Source organism: Aphanomyces astaci (genome assembly GCF_000520075.1).
Source record: "Aphanomyces astaci strain APO3 unplaced genomic scaffold supercont1.96, whole genome shotgun sequence".
Taxonomy (NCBI): Eukaryota; Oomycota; class Saprolegniomycetes; order Saprolegniales; family Verrucalvaceae; genus Aphanomyces; species Aphanomyces astaci.
Genome location: NW_009798359.1, coordinates 203,893 through 223,693, shown reverse-complemented (window position 1 = coordinate 223,693; position 19,801 = coordinate 203,893). Strand labels below are relative to the sequence as shown.

The 19,801-nt window shown below is 47.1% G+C and overlaps 6 protein-coding genes across 9 annotated transcripts; 1 reads left to right on the top strand and 5 right to left on the bottom strand.

Annotated features, from left to right (window-relative positions):
• Window positions 1–15: 15 nt before the first annotated feature.
• Window positions 16–349, bottom strand: H257_17043 (hypothetical protein; the record flags this gene model as incomplete). The annotated part of the gene is made up of 1 exon (XM_009845686.1): window positions 16–349. A coding segment is annotated over exon 1 (306 nt), but the record flags the coding sequence as incomplete, so codon positions are not given.
• A 1,885-nt stretch (window positions 350–2,234) lies between these two features.
• On the bottom strand, window positions 2,235–3,928 carry H257_17042 (hypothetical protein). The gene is made up of 2 exons (XM_009845685.1): window positions 2,828–3,928; window positions 2,235–2,779 (listed from the first exon to the last, which is right to left on the bottom strand). The coding sequence occupies exons 1-2, from the start codon at window positions 3,878–3,880 to the stop codon at window positions 2,333–2,335; spliced, it is 1,500 nt and encodes a 499-aa protein (XP_009843987.1). The 5' UTR covers window positions 3,881–3,928; the 3' UTR covers window positions 2,235–2,332.
• A 738-nt stretch (window positions 3,929–4,666) lies between these two features.
• On the bottom strand, window positions 4,667–8,155 carry H257_17041 (hypothetical protein). 4 transcript variants are annotated; one of them, XM_009845681.1, is made up of 14 exons: window positions 7,957–8,155; window positions 7,735–7,875; window positions 7,521–7,686; window positions 6,954–7,100; window positions 6,756–6,847; window positions 6,608–6,712; window positions 6,489–6,557; window positions 6,304–6,445; window positions 6,110–6,248; window positions 5,872–6,065; window positions 5,250–5,414; window positions 5,126–5,185; window positions 4,867–5,034; window positions 4,680–4,799 (listed from the first exon to the last, which is right to left on the bottom strand). In XM_009845681.1, the coding sequence occupies exons 1-14, from the start codon at window positions 8,131–8,133 to the stop codon at window positions 4,723–4,725; spliced, it is 1,842 nt and encodes a 613-aa protein (XP_009843983.1). In that variant the 5' UTR covers window positions 8,134–8,155; the 3' UTR covers window positions 4,680–4,722. The 4 variants fall into 4 exon arrangements, with proteins under 4 accessions (XP_009843986.1, XP_009843983.1, XP_009843985.1 ...); XM_009845683.1 differs by having other exon boundaries at window positions 6,792–6,847; XM_009845684.1 differs by lacking the exon at window positions 7,957–8,155 and having other exon boundaries at window positions 4,667–4,799; window positions 6,792–6,847; window positions 7,735–7,909.
• Window positions 8,156–8,577: 422 nt separating this feature from the next.
• On the bottom strand, window positions 8,578–9,621 carry H257_17040 (hypothetical protein; the record flags this gene model as incomplete). The annotated part of the gene is made up of 3 exons (XM_009845680.1): window positions 8,578–9,042; window positions 9,120–9,245; window positions 9,340–9,621. 3 exons carry the CDS (start codon window positions 9,619–9,621, stop codon window positions 8,578–8,580), a joined length of 873 nt encoding a protein of 290 aa, XP_009843982.1.
• A 625-nt stretch (window positions 9,622–10,246) lies between these two features.
• On the bottom strand, window positions 10,247–11,123 carry H257_17039 (hypothetical protein). Its single transcript, XM_009845679.1, has one exon. It carries the CDS (start codon window positions 11,076–11,078, stop codon window positions 10,278–10,280), a length of 801 nt encoding a protein of 266 aa, XP_009843981.1. The 5' UTR covers window positions 11,079–11,123; the 3' UTR covers window positions 10,247–10,277.
• Window positions 11,124–12,274: 1,151 nt separating this feature from the next.
• On the top strand, window positions 12,275–19,621 carry H257_17038 (trehalose-phosphatase). The gene is made up of 7 exons (XM_009845678.1): window positions 12,275–13,322; window positions 14,078–14,500; window positions 15,684–16,003; window positions 16,058–16,386; window positions 16,972–17,482; window positions 18,245–18,471; window positions 19,087–19,621. Exons 1-7 carry the CDS (start codon window positions 12,295–12,297, stop codon window positions 19,477–19,479), a joined length of 3,231 nt encoding a protein of 1,076 aa, XP_009843980.1. The 5' UTR covers window positions 12,275–12,294; the 3' UTR covers window positions 19,480–19,621.
• The last annotated feature ends 180 nt before the right edge of the window (window positions 19,622–19,801 follow it).

The following is a 19,801-nucleotide window of genomic DNA, read 5'->3' as shown; positions in this document are numbered from 1 at the left end:
AATATTGTGAATAGTGCAAATTTTATATACGTTACGTATAGTGTGTCAATTTCCGCACCACACTGCACCGAACTTGCGGCGTTAAGGTTCACAAAGCTGGTGCAGACACGATTTATGACACAGTCGTGGCAAACCTTTTTGGGATATTTGAGATTTCCTGCTGCGCAAACGCGGGCTTGGTTCACCGTTGGAGCTGGCGTTGGCCCACTCTCTAGTAGTGGTCGGAGGTGGTTCTGTTGTTGATGACGGTGCCATCGTTGTTGGTGCTTCTGTTGTTGTACTTGGCGGTGCTGTCGCGGTCTCCATGGCTGCCCAAACACCATTCACTTGCCTGCAATCCGATTCCGAGAAACTGGGGTTCCACACAGTTACATGCACCGTTGGCCCACACACCGTTCCACGGTCTGGACACGACGAGAAAGTAGTACTCAGTCCTGGGCAAGTGCCAGTCGTGGACGACAGCGTGAGCGTTCCAACAATTTGTCCCATCGTGTGGCCAGTCGCCAACCAAAATGACACTGTTTTTCATTGACGAAACGGTAGAGCATATCGAAATTGCGAGATACTACCGTATCCTTCAAATTGTTCTCAATATCGCCGATGACGTGGCATTCTCGAAGGGTTGCCGGCTTTGATCTTTTCTTTCACGAAGAACACTGTACTACGCCCAAAGGAAGTCGACGACAACGACTATACGAATGACTCAAAACGTCTACGTTAGATGAACATGTCGTAAACTATTGTATTGGTATTCAATTCCCAAACCCACACTCCATTCGACGATCGATATTTTCGACAAGTCGTGATAGTTCACCCGAATCCTCAATCGTACAAGTCTGGCAGTCGCAGAAGTTGCCGTGAATTTCCAACTTGTCGAACCACAGGAGCGTTCTCGCCGTCACGCAATGCATTGGACGCTGTTTTCGACCCAATAGTCGATAATTTCTCGACGTCTTCCCTTCGAAGCGCGTCGCCGGCACGATACGACATGGATGTTCGGCGCTGACGCTGCTGGGCCCTCTGGATCTCATCTTCCTCGTCCTGGATGGCCGCTTCTCGTCGCGTGACTTCCAGCGCTGTCAAGACCGAGTGACCTTGGCTTCGGTCGCACTCCAACGGCGCCATGTGTGCATTTAACAACATCCGACGACGGTACGCCGTGATGAGGATCGGAAATGGCAGCGTCAAGTCTCCCAGTTTGCCTTCCTGCAAGTCTACCGAAAAAAAAGTGCTTGGTGGTCCCAACCTGAACAAGCCTCTGATTACGAACCTGAAAACAACCGCACGACAGAATTGGCGTCGTCGCCACTACTCCCAGTGGATGGTGACGTAACTGCTCCTGTCGCGCATACGTGACCACGTGCTGTACAAGTCGGTACAACCGACTTGGGGGCACTCAGGGGCGGTCGCGGTTGTTTCATCGCCACGTTTGTTTGGCCGCGCATCATGCTTAGGAACTCGTCAAAGTTCACTTCGCCATTGTCGCTGTCGTCCACGGTTTGAATGAGTTGCCGAACGTCCAGCCGACATTTCGCCAGCCCCACCGACACGAGGGGGTCTTCGAGTTCATTCAGGCCGATTTCACCTGACCCGTCCGTGTCGAGGAACTCGAACCACCGCCGCATGAGCACCATCTTGGCGCGGTCCTCCTTCATACGACTCGGTTTCCCATGCTTGGTGAACCACCGATGGCGCAGCCACAGCAGCTCCTTGTTGTGGTTTTTCGTCTCGGATTCATCATCTCGCTGTGGTTGATCGGACAACAGCGTTGGATCCAACAGTGTAGACAAAGTTGGAGGCGGCGACCGAACGATGCGGACGTGTGGACAGGCGGGCACAGGGCGACGGCGGGTATCGACGGTAGATGTGAGTGGGCGGCATGGAGACGACGACGAAGATGGAACGAGGGGATGCAGCACGCACTTGGCTGCGATGGACGAGAAGGGAAGGTAGAGGTTTCGAATCGACGTAGCTGTAGCTGTATTGGTGTACTTAGGACGGGGAGAAGAAACCTGTTTGGACTGGCGACACAACCGTGGAGGACTCGCGTCTCCTTCTAGCACCACCACTTGGTCACGAATGGGGCAGTATTCGACCTTGACGGCCCCCCGCCGCATTCCGTCCGTACCTACCCCCACTGCCAAGCAACAAGGGCTATGTTTAGCCATAACTACCAATTTATTTATTCGGTTCTTTTGGCGTGATATGGCATGACAATCAAAAACCGATACAAATGCACTATTCCAACGTTGGTATTGTAGGAATCATCGGGCTCTTCTTCCAGCGACCTCGTACTAGACATCACGATAGGCTAAGTTTTAACGGCCATATTTTACACGGATTGAGGCCCGTGATGTATTATACGGGAGGCCGCAATATCCACGTCGACCTCTTCGTCCGCTAAGTCATCGTCGTCAATATCGTTAAAGTCTTCGTCTTGCAACGCCGTGCCGCGAAAGATGCGCAGGCGGCGGTCGAATTCGGCGTCTCCGTCGCTCAGGGGGCTCGGGTTGTCGAACGTACAGTACAACGTAAGGGGGATCGAAATGAAGCAAAAGACCGCGAACGCGCCAAAGGTGGCGCCGAGGTTGTCTTGTCCGGACGACCGGGCAAAGCCGTAGGACCCGATCGCGGCGCAAAACTTGCCCATGGCAGCCGAGAATCCGTGGCATCGCGCTCGAATGGCGGTGGGAAACATCTCCGTGGGCAGGACAAACGTCGACGTATTCGGGCCAAAGTTGGAAAAGAACAGCGCGAGGCCGTATAAGAGCACAAATCCCTGCGGAAAACACATGAAAAACCAAAGTCAATCGATTTGACTTGGTACCGTGGTGTCGTGCTGGAGATCGCTCCACACACTGGAGAGAATCATAAACAATAACATCATGCACGTAAACCCCTGCAATTGCATCTTACGACGTCCGAGCCGGTTGATAAAGTACACGGCGACGTAGTACCCCGGCAGCGCCACACATGCGACGACGACGTTTTGAGTTGTCACGTTGGTCAACGTCGGCTCGGAGATGCCCACGACGGACAAAATTGACGCCGAAAACAAATTCTGCGCGTAAAAGACAATGTCAAACAGAAACCACGTGCCGGCGGTGCCGAGAATCCACCGGCCATACACTTGCAAGACAAAGCGCACTGGAATATTATTGCAGATCTGGGACGTCGCTTTGGTTGGTGTGGTGGTCGAGTTGGTTTTGGCCAAGCCATGATGCTGCTGTTGCTGTTGTTGGGCTTGTTGGAACGTCGCCGTTTCCTCAGCTCGGTAACGGAAGAAGAACACAAACGCTGCTGGAATGATGCCAATGCCAAATAAACTGCGCCAGATAAAGTCCAGATCGTCTTTCGAGGCCGATCCCCGAGGGCCAGGTGCGTACCCGGCGACGTACAGATTGCCCATGATAGCGGCAGTTAAGCTGCCCAGCCCCTGCAGCGAAAACGTCAGCGCGACTCGTCGATTCCTTTCTTCGACGGAGGACGCGTCCTCTGCTGACGCCGCGGCGGCTAGAGGGTATTCGCCTCCAATGCCGACGCCGAGGATGCCGCGCGCGACGACAAGGACCCAGAGGGTGCCGGTGGGCGACCCGCCGGACGCGCACGCGCAGATGACGCCACCGAGGATCAGGATCGCGCACGTGATGATCATGTTGACGCGGCGGCCGAGGACGTCAGCGAGGTACCCAAACATAATTTGGCCAAAGACTGCTCCGATCAGCGCCGCCGCCGACACTGACCCTTTCATGGCGGGAGTGTATACGTCCTTGCCAAACTCTTCTTCGAGCACCACGTTGACCACGTTCATGACGAAGAGATCGTACGCATCGTTGAAGAACCCGAGCCCCCGCACCAAGAACTTGGTGTCCACTCTCATCAAGCCGAAGTTGGGCGCAGCCACAAGTATGGAACTGAGACTATTATTTGTACCCATGAGATTTGCCGTTGAATCTAAAAATAGAACCCCCGAAAACTTGGTCATTGTGAGTGGGTGTCCTTAGACCATCATTCCACCGGTGACGCTAAAACTCCAAAACTGTATTTTTTCTGTCAGATTTTAGCGTTTTATTTCTCCTACCGCGGGACTCTAAATTCTAGCGTCGACGCGCGCTAAAGTCTGATTATTCGTCAGATTTGACCGATTGGTTAGAGTTGTGGCGAGCGTACAATTGGCAAAACATTTTAGTGTGAATACAATTCCCAATACGTTATTATATAGTAACGTTATTATGAAATTGCTACAACTTTTCCGCGATTCGTAAAACTGATCGCGAAATCTCATTGACTTTTCCCATTCCGCAGAAAGCACAAAGTAAAACGAAAAATAATGTAGCCAAGTAGAGAACAAGTATTTTCAGATTGACCAATGGGAACGATTCGTGATCGGTTTGGTGGGTGTGATTTGATCTGGTACCAAATCAATATTTAAAATAATATCATAGTCCTACGTCGAAAAATTACTTCTACAGTATTAATAGTACTGCGTAGCATTATTGATTCGATAAGAATTTTCGGATCATTGAACGGGATCCGGTACCAAATCAATAATTCAAAGTACTGTACTAGGTCACGATTCACCCGATACAGTATCCGTTATCTCTCTTTGTTTATTTCCAAAATTGTACTACGTAGTACTACCGTGCAGCGTTTACATACGTAGTACTTTAGGCATACATTATCTGCGATATATCGTGAAATTGAAATTATTTATTCTAGCGATCACGGGGCCGCCAGGTCTTGTGCAATCAGCGTGGCTGCATGCGACGCCACCATGACGACCGTCGAATGCACGTTTCCTATGCCATATAAATATATTTAAATATTATCCACCATACTGGTTTTCGTGATATATATATATAATACCATTGGGAATGATGGGAATCACAGAAGCATCCGCCACGTATAACCGCGATACATTCAGCACCTGGAGGCGCTGGTTTACTACGCCGTTGTCTGCCGTGGTGCCCATCTTGGCACTCCCCACCCAGTGCGAGTTGCGGTACACTGACGTATACACCCACTCCAGCAACTCTACAATATATATATATATATATATATATTAATATTCTTCACGCTTGGCATTCTATATATATATATGACAAAAACTAATCCTACTACGAACCTTCGTCTGTCGCCTTGCCTTCGCCAGGCATCACTTCCGCCCCCACCACCTCCTGCATGGCTATATATATATATATGTAGTCATCAATGTGGCAATATTATATATATATATATATATGGAATACCTAAACTCGCAGCAATTTCTCGCACAACTCGAATCCCATATACAAGTTTGTATGCATCGACTGGGGTCAAATGCTCACTGGCGACTTGGGGGATCTCAGACGTCACTTGCACTGGAATGTCCATGTGTTTCGACGTAACCACGACTCGATTCCTGGCTTCGGGAGCTATTTCATCGATATATTATCAGCCAAAATATACATCATTTATTCGACTAATTTACCATATTCAGTACGAGTACTAGCCAAAAACATATTTTGATTAACAGTTATCGTCAGCATCTTTATTTAGCCAATCAGATTTCAGGAAACAACCATCCTCAACGTCAAATTAGTGTGCGACTTCAATTCGTGTTATTACAAACAGTACAGTTGCACATACAAAATTCAGTACAAAGAAGACTCGATCGATCGATTTGGCAAAGAATCAGCACAAAAGTCAGCCAAATGTACACAATACATATCGTACCCAAAAGGGCAATTGTGAACAGCACTATTAATAGTCATCGCCAGCATCTTTATTTAGCCAATCAGATTTCACGAAACAACCATCGTCAACGTCAAATTAGTGTGCGACTTCAATTAGTGTGATTACAAACAATATGACAACCAATACATATCGTACCCAAAAGGGCAATTGTAAACAGCAATTGACTGTTCGAAGCATTAGTCCACTGGGGCTCGGAATTTCGAGGGAAAAACGTGAGCTGGAGCTGCGGCGCGGTGCTGCCAGGTGGAACTAAGAACGCTCCAGCAGCAAGTCCTGGCGTACTCAGCCATCCGGTTGCTGCCCTGTGTATATAGTCCTCCCACGCGGTCCTATTTTAAATGCATTTTAAATGAAACACCTTTCGAAATTGTACGTGAAATTGATGTCCAATGGAGTTTGAGCTTGAAACAACAGGGCAATAGCAGGGTGGTCCTGGAGGTTGTTGCCCACAAGAGGCAAGTCGACCACAACTGGAATGTCCAAGTCCGCCAATACATTCTTGGATGCGATCCCTAAAATATATATATATTTATAATATTTCAACGAATAGTACGAGTTGTTTTATACCAGATAAAGTAAGCAGCTTTGGCGTGTGAATTGCACCGGCGGTGAGCACAATGGCTTCTGTGGCGTGAATGATAGAGGAGATACTGGTACTTGTTCGAATGTTCACGCTCACAGCACGATGTTTGTCGTCGATATTCACTTTCTAAAGTAAATATTATATATATATATATAATGATTATAGATACCTCGACCAACGTATTCAAGCGCAGGCGAAAGCGCGGACTCGGAGTTGTCAAGAGCGGTTTTAAAAACGTCTGGTAAACACGTTCAGAACATCCCAACTGCAAAATGTAGCGAGAAATACCATGGCCGCGCTGTCCCGAACGCCGTTTCGAATGTTAAAGTCGTAATACCCGACCCCGAAACGTCCATTTGGCGCATTGAAATCCTCCGACTGTGGTAACCCCGCCTATATATATATTAATAACGACGATATATTGATATTATTTTACACATATGAGCTGGAAAGATATGTATATATCACCGACTTGGGCACAACCAGCTACAAACGCTGCCGACGCCGTCTCGAGGAGTTTGGGTCGAGCTAGTAGTATGCATAAAACGAGGTTATTCATATTATTTGCGGCACCGAAAACAGCGTATTCTATACATCTACGAGCAAATATATATATATATATATATGTTTGTACTCGTTCGAACGCGGCCGTGGTAGCCATGATGTGGCAGATTCTTTGGCCCGTCGTAGTCTTCCGTGGCGATGTAGATGGCTTGTGCGACATCCCATGTCCATATTGGCGCCATATTCCAAGCCAAAATGTCCTCCGGCAACGCGCGAACTGCGGCATGAGAAGGTAAATGGTTGTAGTAACAGTTGAATCAGCCCAAGAAAAGCACAATTTATATGAAATTAGTGTACTATGACACAAATTAGTGTGAAAGGCAACGCATTCCATAACATGACAAAAGATCGATGGAAAAATGTGGACACAGATCAATGAGCTAGTACTGTACGTAATGCTAGTATATACTAGTAGGTACTAGTACTGTAGTGGTGTTCATTCCAATGAGCCAATCACGATGATGAGCGCTATACTAGTACATACTACAGTACTACTAGTATACTGGTGTAGGTACTGTAGTTATGTTTATTCAAATCAGCCAATCACGTTATAATAAAGCAAGTCAACATGGAATTGGTGTATGTGACGTCAAATAGTGTGATGGACATGATCTCAACTTGGTGTCGTAGATGGTACCGTAAAGCATGGCGTTGTGGATGCCGCAACCGCCCAAGGCTTTGGCAATGAACGTGTTGGACACGTTCCAGTGAAACGCTTCTAGATGTGCCACGTGGCTCCAGTAGAACGGCACGTCGAACGGCGTCCAGTGCGTCGGCAGGGAAGTGTCGGTGAATGACGAGTGCTACAAGGAACTTCAGAGGAGGATACATTTGATAATAGAAGCACGCACAAAGGTCCCCCCTAGCGCGGACTGCGTGGCGTCGCCGGCTTCGATCAACAACACCGACAACGACGGGGACTTTGCGAGCAGTTGACTCGCCACGACCGAGCCAGCTGGACCCCCGCCAACCACAATGACGTCGTAATGTTCCTTGACAGTCATTATTACGATTGTATGCCAATAGAGTGGCGAGTAGTGCGGTGGGGGGCCGCGGGCCGGCTATGTCTGTACCTCGATGATTGATTCAGGGACGCTCTCGGAACGAAAAGAGGCGACGTTGAGGACACACAACACACTTGCGAGCATGATCATCAACACAGCTTTCATCCATGGTTTACTCTGCGGACTGGCGCTGTTGCCGCTGGGTTGGTGTGGTCGCAGCAGTGGCGATATCTCGGACGCGGTCATGGATCTTGTCACTAAGATTGTGACATACAAATGTGATTGGCTCGAAAAATCATAAAAACCATGAATATTTTTATCAATTTGACGTGAATTTCTGTTGGACAATTCATATACCGTATAGTGTATATGTATTGCGACAGGTGATATTTCACAACCAGCCGACACTCGTTCTCAAAATTTTGTTAATCCATTGCGTCATACAAATTTGAAGTATATTCAACATGTTCACAAGTAAATATCAGTTATTACAAGAAAACTATCAGTTATTACAGGAGTCGCAATAGATTAATCCGTTGCAATGCATATACACTATACGGTAAATTGGGGTTGTTCAATCAACCGAAGTCACTTTTCCCCCACAAAGACACTCAGTCTGACACAGTTTAGCGTGCAAACTTAACACCTCTTTTATTACCACATACTATAGTACATATTAAAGTGACCAAATCAACAGGCCAATTCTTCCAACGTCAGCTCCTTGTCGGTATCTTGATGGGACACCGTGCCCTTTCCATCACTTGGCGCTGCTGCTGCTGCCATTGGCATTTGAGCCATCGGCATCACAGCTACTTCCGTTGCAACTGAAGAGGCGCGAGTAGCCTCAAAGTTGGCGTTGGATTGCCAGCATGGCGTCGACTGTGTCGGTCGGGGTTTCACATGGGGTTTCGCTCTGGACGGACCACCGTCAGACACGGCCAGTGGCTTGCCGGCATCAACCCAGAATGACATCGAGTTACGACGGGGAAGTGCTTTGTCCTTTTGTCGAGTACAGGTTGTGACTGGAATTGGCTTAGCCACCACGTCCACCGTAGGATTTCGCTTCAATGGGTGGGTTAGTTCGTGGTGCTGCTGGTAGTACAGTTGCCAGGATGAATACCAATGCAGCCATTCCCAGTACTCATGTGTCGCAGCCTCAGGATTCATCGGTTTCCGACTATGGCGCTGGCTGGTGGGCCTAGCAGCGTTTCGGGGCAGTGGCTTTTTCGTACTTGAATACGTGGGATGCGATGCTGGAAGGGAATCTTCGCAACGCGCCACGTCAGTAGCTTGTGTTTTGGGTGTGGAGAATAATGGTAGATCAAGTTGATCGTGGCATTGGACAGCTTGGTCACAAACTTGTAAGATTGGAGGTCGGGCGATCACCTTTTGCGTGGCTACGGAGTGGCTACACTGGGTTCCTTGAGACACTTTACATGGTAGTACATGTACTTCAACGCCCTTCGCGGGAGTTGTTGTTGGGGGGGTCACCAAGATCGATCGATCAGTGACCACCTCGGGAGATAATACTGTTGCTGGGACCGCAGCAGGTCGGACCTGGTCGCAACGTTTAGTTTCATTCGACTTTTCGGCTTCCAAAGCAGCATCTGGAGATCTGGACCATGCGAACAAGTGGGGAGGGTTCTCGTACGACCCAAAGTTGATGTCCACGCCAGTGGGGGGGTGGCTTCGCCGGTGGTGGCGGGGTAGCCTCCGCGGAACCATCGATGGCATGCCAGCCGGATCCTGCCGCCACATTATTGGATGTGAAACGGTTGGTTTTGTAACGGCGAACCCGTTGAAGCAACGTCTGTGATAATGCTGCTTGCAATATGTAACAGAACGCGAATGGTGACAGTCGAGTAGCATGGCGCACGAGTCCCCCGTCAACTCTATCACATGTATTGAGAAACTACATGTCGTCTTCTGTAGTAAGTTGCAGTTGTGAGCATTCAGTATTGTGGATTCACTGTCAATACGAATTTCCAGACCCCGTCGAATCGAATCTCGCCGCCAAATCGAATCACGAATCGACGCTATTGGCTAATCCATTTTTGAGTGGATTTGATTGGCTCTTGCAGAAAGGATAGTAAGTATATTCAACCAATCACAACTCCGGTGTGATTCAATATTGACTACTTGGTAGACAAACCAGGCGAATTTTGGAAGTTTACAGCAAAATACTTACTATTAATAGTATTTATACTTAGTATTTATTTACTGTTTGTACCGTTCTACTTATAATGGTAAACTTTGAATCGGTCTATCCGTGTATTCGTCTGTTTTGAAGTCATTCTACTTTTGAATAACACGGTAAACAATCCTACCGATTCACGATAGATTCAACCCACATAAAAAATATTCGATAAGTTGACGATAGATTAAATAGATTAGGTGCTGCGGAAGGGCGTGGAAACCAGCGAGCAGAAGGCGCAGTTGTGGCAGTCGTCGATGTTATGAGACGCAAGGTGGTCGATGCGAGTCGTGAGCCATGGATGCGCCGTGTCGGCGAGGTAGTTGCCTTCGTCCGTGATCCATCGTGTGGGGTGCGTCTGCTTGAACATGCAGTTCCGTCGACGCGTGCGCTCGAGGGTGGAGAGTCCGCCGATGTGGAAGCGATGGCCGAGGGAGGCCGCGCCGTGGTCGGCTTCGTACTCCATCCACCAGGACAGGTAAATGCCGCCGACGACAAGCGACCCCACGCCAAGCAACGTCGCGAGGAACTTGTTCGACACTTTCGTGGTGAGGGACGCGCTGGAGAGCATCGCCATGGGGACGAACGACGACATGACCAGCGAGTGGTTCTTGGCAAGATGTACGCATTCATGTGCCAGGATGAACTCGGCTTCCTCCTTCGACGGAAGGTCGTCGTCGTCCTCATCGTCGACATTTTCGTCGAGATGGAACCCACGGTACACTGCGTTCGAGATGCACACGCTGCCGCGGCCAAACACGTTGGCACCCATGGATCCGCCAGTCTCTCCATCCATAGACACATACACGTGCACGTTCTCCGGATGCGTGACGCCGGTTTGGAACGCAATCTCCCGGGTCGCATGCACGATCGGGTCGTCGTCGTCGAGACGCATGGCGCCGTCCATGCAGCGGGGGTTGTAGACAGGGTACACGGACGAGGCAAAGAGGGCCGTGGCTGCCCCCGCGAGGACGCGGCGATGTACGACGGTTGTCATGGTCAATGGGATAGTGATGCTTCTTCCGTGCGTCGGGTTTATGGAATAAATGTCTTGTCTTTTTCACATTTCAAGCGCGTTTTTGTACAATCATCCGGATAATATTGTAGCTTCAATGTGGCAGTGGCAAATCATCCGGATACTTCAGACAGGTTGATACATTTTGATCTTTTTCGTCAAAATCGATATGCTGTTACTTCAAAGTATACATGTAACACAGCAGAACATCGTTTGATAACTGTACCGTTGGTAAAACTTCTACGGGCATACAAAGTATATATATATATATATATATTAATTAGTACAAGGCGAGCGTTAACGTTATAGCATTGTACATGTGCATGGAAATATCGTTCTGGTCTATTGTTTGTTCTCACCATGTTTTCATCCGCCCAAGACTTGCCGGACCTGCGAAATACTTCAGAGTAGCATATAAAACTACGGTAACTGTAAGTTTACTGTCACACTAGCACTATAATTCTACGTAGTACCCTCCTGACCGAGGTTACAGTTAACAACACCATACAGCTCAAACGCCGCTACCACGATGCCGCCCCCATGGGCCATGACCGACGCATCCGCAGAGCCCACCTCACAGCCAAGACGCTCCATTGGCACTCCAGACGACTCTCCTTACTACCACCTGCCATCCCTCCTCCCATGGGCTACGCCGACCCGCCACTCCGGCCACCGCGACTCCCCCCGGACCCCCGGACCCCCGGATACCACCTCCAGCGGCTTAAGCATCCCATTTACCCTGGAGCCGACACAAATAGGTTTTCATGTAGTCAAGTCCGCTAGCTGCGGTTGCAGCTAGTACGCGGCCGAGGCCCGCTGAGCGATTTTAACTTTCAGCGGAATATAAATATAAAACTGTAGTATCATTGTACAACACTTTTTCGCTTTAGCCAATCATAATGCAAACTACATTCTTTTTATCCAATCATATTGCTTTGCTCGATTTGTTGGCGATTTTCCCTACAGTAGTTGGCAAACTTGAGTGATTAGTGTGCTGCTGAAACCCGAAACCCCGGCTTAAGGATGTCCTTATAACGAGGTTATATCTGTCCCAGCTAATAATTGAGCACGACGTTTTGGATTTTCAGTTCTCGCCCCTTCTCATGTTGAGATTAAAAATAGCTTGGTATTTGTATGGTTCTTGCCATAATTGATTAAAAATTGCCATCACCATCTTGTGAATATTGGGTTTTGCAACATGGCCGCCAAGAAGAGCGACGAGATCGACCGCGAGATCGCGGCGGTGATCGCGGAAGCATCCAAGCAAGATCTTGGGAAACCCAAGAAGAAGGCGGCGCCTCGGTTGAGTCTCCCCGACGACATGAGGAACCATCATGTGGGTGACGTCAACGCCGGTACGTACACCCGCGTGCATCTCCGCGTGCGCGCCGAAACGCGGTTCGGCGAAGAACTGCATTGCAGTGGAGCGTCGTACACCATGGGACAGTACAACCCGAGCGAAAGCATTGAGTTGGTGACGTCCCCCGACGAATACCCCGTGTGGCGCACCGTGAAGCCGCTCATCCTTCCTCGCGGCATCGTGCACAAGTACATGTACGCTGTCTTTTCCGGCGGCGTGTTTGCGCATTGGGAACCCATCGACTGCGATCGCCAGGTCGTTCCCCAGGGCCGCGACATGACCATCTCGGAGGACTACGGCACGTTCGACCCCCACAGCACGCTCGTGCTGTCGTCGCCGTCGTCGTCCGTGTACACGCGCGTCCCCCCAGCGTCGTCCCTCTCGTCCAAAGTGTCCTCGTCCTCCAAGGACCATTCTCTCTCTGTTGATGCGCCGCTGTCATCCCTCACGCGGTCCATGTCTCTCCAGCGCTTCCAGCGGAACAAGGTCAAGCTGCAGCCGCGCACGACCCACGGCCGCCACACGCCGTCCGACTACAAGCCGTCGAACCCCGACTCGACGCTCTTCCTCGTATGTTACCATCTTCCCATCGACATCTCAAAGGATCCCGTCACGGGCACATGGACGGCCGCGTGGAACAAGGACAGTCTCATCTCGCGATCCGAGAAGAGCATCGCCGAGTCCATGAAGGTCAAGTGGGTGGGGTGCATCACCACGGAAGTGACAGTTCCGTCTACCGATAACGCACCGTCGACTGTGGTGCCCATGACCGACTCGGACATGGCGGAGATCACCGCCGTGTTGGCGGGGATGGATGCATTTGCCATCTTCTTACCCCCCGCCCTCGCCCGCAACCATTACCAAGGGTACTACGATCTTGTCTTTGTGTTTTGAATATGTATATATGTGAAATATGCTATTATATCGATTATATTGCATGGCCTCATTAAAAGACACGTATACGTGTGTTTTAATATATATAAAGAATATTATCCTGTTTTTACTCAATCTTTTCGTCTCGTCTTGCGAATGTATGTCTTTTTCACTGGACTTTACGTGTCTTTTAATATTCAATGACATCGTTTTCTCGATCTTTTTGTCTCGTCTTGTGAATGCATGTCTTTTTCACTGGAATCACACATATCCTTTAACATTTCTTCAATGATGTCTTTTTCTCTCTATCGTTTAGTCTCATTTTGTTCATGCGTGTCTATTTCACTGGGATATATATATATATATATATATATATATATATATATATATATATATATATACATATATATACATGTCGTGAAACCATTCTGTCTACTCCTGTTTACAAATCTTAGGGATTCCAGTATTGTGCTTTCGAGTGAAATTTCATTGTGGCGTGGTTTCTCGTTGGAATTTAAATCGATTTGATTGGCTACTTCAGATGAGCTCAAACTTATTAGCCAATCAAAACCCATTTCTCAATGAAATTCAACAACCAACCAGATCGATTGTGGATCGGTTTGATTCGATTGCACCCCCTCCCGAAATTTGTACTATCAAATCGACAATATGTCGAATTCATTATTGAACATATTCCCCCCTATTCTTTTTCATGGGCAAAACTTCCCATAATATATGTCTTATGTAGGTATTGCAAGTCCAAGCTATGGCCAATGTTTCACAACGTGGACATTCTCGACATTTACTCAAGTGTATGGGAAGAAGATTTGCATCAAGCCAATCACGACCAGTGGTGGGAAGCATATACTGCAGTCAACACTCGCATGGCGCAGGCCGTGGCCGCCGCCGCCGCGCCGCACGACGTCGTGTGGGCCCATGACTACCATCTGCTCCTCTTCCCCAAGCTCATCCAAGACCACTTCGCGTCGATTCATACCCCGCGGCCGCGCCTCGTGTTCTTCCTCCATGTTCCATTTCCGACCTCGGAAATCTTTCGCGAATTGAGCAACGGCGCGGCCTTGTTGGAAGGTGTGCTGGCGGTGGACGTCGTGGGGTTCCATACATTTGACCACGCACGACACTTTTTAAATGCGTGCAAACGGTTCCTCGGGTACGACGTACACATTGATATAGACGTGGATATTGGGAATAGATGTGTGTGGTATGGTGCTTTTCAGCCAAATATTTGCCTCTTTTGGGGGATTCATGATATCGCCAACAACACTAATCGAGCAAACGAGTATGATTGGCTGCAAAGAATGAAGGTTGCAATATGATTGGCTAAAAAGATTGAGATTGTAGTATTGCAGTCTCAAACATACCTCTTCAACTCAGTATTATATGAAATTTCAAAGGCCCGGCGATTGTTCCGCCAACGAAGGAAATTTTGAGTAGAACAAATCACAATATTTAAACAAAAAAGAAGAGGATTTTTTGATTTGGAAGGAATATGTTTTGAAAGATATTGATTCGTTTTTTGTAAATATATATACACTGGAGGTTTGGATAGGTTGAATCTATACTACTTTTCCCTTTTGAAGAGCCAATCAAATCGAAAGATTGGATTAGCCAATAGCGTCGATTTGTGATTCGAGTCGTGGAGGTTGATTTGTACCGAATCTACCATAACTTTGGACTTTTTTATGCTGATTTGTTTGTTACACACGAATGGGATGTTGTGGAGGATGGTCTTCTGTCATCTGATTGGCTCAATTCTATCATTGGTGTGTCTTGATGGGATATGTATGATTGTATTTGAAGCAATATTCCAATTATGCAATATTCTTGTGGACTGTATTGCATGAATATAGATAGTATGGGGAACATTCTTGTGGACTGTATTGCATGAATATAGATAGTATGGGGAACACGTGCATATATATAAGTGGGTCGCTGTCCGAATAATATATGTGGCCTTTGGTGTTGGATTCATATGTGTTTTCAAGGGCGACCAAACATTATGTGCATTGTGAATTGCTTTATTTATTATTATTATTATTTTGAATCGAATCGCAGTGACGAAGAACCGTGTGGACCATGTAATATTATTCAAATGATTTTAGAAATAGCGTATTATGCCAGCGTGGGTATACAGTATCGAACATGTGCATATATATATATATATATATATATAGTAAAGGGGGCCTGTCATAGGATTGGGGATGATAGACATATTTTGGCTTTTGGTGTTGTGTATATTTCGCATTCTTGCTATATATTTATATATCTATATTTCAAGCCTTGTTATAAACCCATCATCATATCTTATGCGGGTTTTGGTTTTATTCACGTAGGTTGACGTACCAAAGCCAAAGCGGCGTCAATTTGGGCGTGGACTACAAGGGTCGGAACGTCGTGATTGCGATTTCCCACGTCGGAATTGAAAAGAACTTGATCCAGGAGGCGGTTCTATGGCCCCAAGTGGTCGCAGCTGCCACAGCCCTTCGAGACAAACACAAGGGCAAACTGCTGCTGGCTGGCGTCGACGTGTGCCAGCGACTGAGTGGTGTTCCCCTCAAACTGCTCGCCTTCGAACAGTTCTTCAACCAATGTCCAACCTGGAAAGATAAGCTGGTGCTTGTTCAACGGGTGCACTTAACCTCGTCTCGGCAAGGTACGTAGATACGTGCTATTTATTGCATTGAGCTCAAAACACATATGGGAATAGGCGACGAAGCGTACAGCAGCCACGAGATCAAGCAACTGGTGACCCGCATCACGGCGAGCCACGGCGCCGACGTGATCGACTACGAAGAGAGCGCGACGCCGCTGAGTTTGGCCGACCGCCTCGCGCTGTGGCTGGCGTGCGATATGCTGCTGGTCACGTCCATCCGAGGAGGTCTGAACCTCCATCCCCTCGAGTTTGTCTTTGCCAAAGGCGCGTCGAAAGCCTCCGATTTGCACGCCAAAGCCGGCGTCGTGCTCCTCAGTGAGTTCTCGGCCTGTTGCTGTGTACTCAATGGCGGCCTCCGCATCAACCCGTGGAATATCACAGAGGTAATCAATCGACTATATATTTATAGATATACAATATTCTAGTGTGTTTGCATGCAACTATATAGATACATGTGTGAAAATGTAAAACCATCGACGACGATAGTTTGCATGTATATATCAATATACATGTATATATCAATATACCACCGATTTCATAAACATATCAATATACTTATATATATATATATATATATATATATACATATGTATGTGTATATTGGTATGTTTATGAAAATGGTGGTATACAACCATCGACGACGATATATATATGCATATATATATATATATTGTATCATATGGGATCAGCCAAATGATACCCTCGTGTGACCATGGTGCAGACACCATAACGTCTATTTTTAGTTTTTTTCAATGTGGAGCTTATATATATAGACCTATATATGCCTGGAAAAAGATATTATTGAACCCTTGGAAATGGTGGCTTTCAATATATTTACACGTTTATTCGATGTGGTGGCTTTCAATATATATATATATATATATATATGCACGCGTTTGTATTTTAAACTCCAATCGTCGAGGACGACTAGTTGGCTTGATAATTCACCCGAATGTGGTTGTTTATAGGTGGTGAATTCCCTGGATCGGGCGATCAACATGAGCGGCGACGAGCGGCTCGGCCGGCGTGCGCGGGACTTGCCATACATCACCAACCAACCAGCCAGTAACTGGACGAAACAGGTGCTGTCGATCCTCCAAGACAGCCTGGACGTGGACGACCAATCATCGCTCGACTTTCGCAAACTCGACCCAATCAAAATCAAGCACGCGTACGCCGCCAGCACCCGGCGCATCTTTCTGCTAGACTACGGCGGCACCCTCATTGCCCGGGAGAACATGCCCATGTACATGAAGAAAGACTTCACGGCCGTGAGCGGCAAGATCCCGACCCCGCGCATGCTCCACGCCCTGCAGACACTGTGCGCTGACCCCCGCAACGCTGTGTTTGTCGTGTCGGGCGTGTCCCAGGTCAACCTCACGCATGTGCTGGGCCATATTCCGTCGCTCGGGATCGCCGCGCACAACGGCGCGCTGTTTTCATGGGCGAAATCCATTCGATTTGGCACCCCCAACGAAGGTATATATATAAATAGTTGAAATATATAGTCTTAACCGATTTGGATGTGTGTGTGGTGTTGTTATGGATGGGGTTGTGTGTATAAGCGTTTTTATATTGTGATTTATTCGCTATAAACTTTTAAAATTCGCCTGATTTGTCGAATCAATATTAAATCACGCCGGAGTTGTGATTGGTTGAATATACTTGTCCTTTCGAGCCAATCAAATCCACTCAAAAATGGAGTAGCCAATAGCGTCGATGATTCGTGATTCGATTCAGCGGTGAGATTCGATTATTCGACGGAAATTCGTATCGAATCCTATTTGAATATATATATAAATAGATACCGTGCTGTTGGAACGGTCGACGAGATTTTACGTGGAGTATTGTGCCACCCTTTCGCCAAAATTAGCCACATTTTGAGGGAGTATTAACGAATTGAGCCATTATATTTGGATGATTACGAATACACGTTTACGCATCGAGACAGACTACCTCTGAAACTTGTATATTATATCTTGCAGGTCCCATGGATTGTTGTTCGTTGCCGTGGAGATTTCGAACGATAGAAAATCTGGATTTGATTGGCTCTTACAAGACAAGTTATATAGTCAGCCAATTAAAAACCACTGGCGTGATTCCATATTGATTAGACAAACTACACTATTGTTGGAAGTTTATAGCGAATTCACAATACATGGTTTGATTGTGTGTCTACTATTCAAAATAGCCTTATTCTTTGTCCATGTTATAAACGTGGTATGATTATGTATGGTATAGATGTCCAAGGCAATGAAAATGCCAAAGAAGACAAGAGTCGCGCTTGGTATCACCACCGTCTAGTCGAGTACGACTGGTCGCCCATCCGAGAGCTGGTGGATCCGATCCTCCGGACCTACTGCTCCCGTACCAATGGCAGTGTCATTCGGTACATGGATCAAGGCATCGCATGGAACTTTCGATCATGTGACCCTGAGTGGGGCCACATGCAGTCGACGTCATTGCAGGTATTTATTACATATATTTATTGTGCATTTTACCCCAATTTGGTCATTATAGCTTTCGAATGTATTTTGATACCCTATTTTATCTTGTACACACTATACTATACAACGATTAGTGTACATGTGGTTTTGCCCGATGCGGAGGGGTCAAACGTTTGGATTGGCAGAAATTTTTCGACATGACGTGATTTGATTGGCTCAGTCAGTTGTTTAATCGAGTCTAACACATTCGATGATTCTGGTGAGGGCTCCAGTTTCGAATCGATTTGACAATATATATATATAAACAGTGTTTGGATGGGACGGATGATGAGTCTTGAGTCTCGTTTTCTTACTTGGTGGTGGTATATACAGAGATATGATATTCACGAAATGATTATATTGTATGATACGATTGACGAGTATAATATCGTCGGATGATTTGTATGTATGTAGTGTTAGTATTATTATTTGTAGGTAGAGCACATCCCCTATATCTGTTTATATATATTTATTTTACGAGTTGGTGCCCAACGGGAGATTCCATATCTGTGGTTGTAGTATTGATTATATTTTATATTAATTCGTTGGCAAATATGATATTCTTTGAATATATGATGAAATTGTATAAATGACTAGGCCGATTTGGAAGACGTGCTAAAGGACATTCCCGTTACGATTGTACGCAAGAAGGGGCTACTGGAGATCGTACCCGAAGGTCTGCATAAAGGCGTCGTGGCGCGGCACATTCTGACGCTGGATGCCGCGAGCCACGGCGGACATCCCGATTTTATCTTCTGCATGGGCGACGACACCACGGACGAGAGCATGTTCAAAGCCATCTACGAATACTACGCCGAGAGTAGTACTAGTACTAGTAGTACTACTAGTAGTACTATGGACCCGTCCAAGGACCAGCAGCTGCAGCATGTGTTTACGTGCACGGTGGGCAAGAAACCCTCGAACGCGCATCTGTTTGTAAACCACGTGGACGACGTCGAAGAGCTGCTGCATACCCTCGGCACCCCCTAGATAGTACTACTGGATAGTACTACTAGTCTCGGCTGGGTGGGGATTAGATTCACAAATAACGTGCGATTCTCGATCTTGATCTCGAGTTTGGTCGTGTGCTATTCATATGATTAATATTAATAGATGTGGACACGAGCGAGGATTACTATAATAGTAGTAGTAAGTAGTATTAATATTAGTAGTACTATTAATAGTTAGGACATGGAATCAATGTGCCAATATATAGAACTACACAGCAGTTTACACTGTTTGGTTGTACGAAAATGCCGCCCCAATCCTAGTACAAAAAGGAAGGTCTAAAATACTAGGTAGTATACGACTT

Coding starts and splice junctions, on each gene's coding strand:
- H257_17042 (XM_009845685.1), bottom strand. CDS start 3,880: ATGAGAGTGGACACCAAGTTCTTGGTGCGGGGGCTCGGGTTCTTCAAC. Junction 2,780..2,827: donor ATCTCCAGCACGACACCACG/GTACCAAGTCAA, acceptor TGTTTTCCGCAG/GGATTTGTGCTCTTATACGG.
- H257_17041 (XM_009845681.1), bottom strand. CDS start 8,133: ATGACCGCGTCCGAGATATCGCCACTGCTGCGACCACACCAACCCAGC. Junction 6,848..6,953: donor CCACGGCCGCGTTCGAACGA/GTACAAACATAT, acceptor GCATACTACTAG/CTCGACCCAAACTCCTCGAG. Junction 6,066..6,109: donor CCATTGGACATCAATTTCAC/GTACAATTTCGA, acceptor CATTTAAAATAG/GACCGCGTGGGAGGACTATA.
- H257_17039 (XM_009845679.1), bottom strand. CDS start 11,078: ATGACAACCGTCGTACATCGCCGCGTCCTCGCGGGGGCAGCCACGGCC.
- H257_17038 (XM_009845678.1), top strand. CDS start 12,295: ATGGCCGCCAAGAAGAGCGACGAGATCGACCGCGAGATCGCGGCGGTG. Junction 16,004..16,057: donor CTTAACCTCGTCTCGGCAAG/GTACGTAGATAC, acceptor ATATGGGAATAG/GCGACGAAGCGTACAGCAGC. Junction 17,483..18,244: donor ATTTGGCACCCCCAACGAAG/GTATATATATAA, acceptor TGTATGGTATAG/ATGTCCAAGGCAATGAAAAT.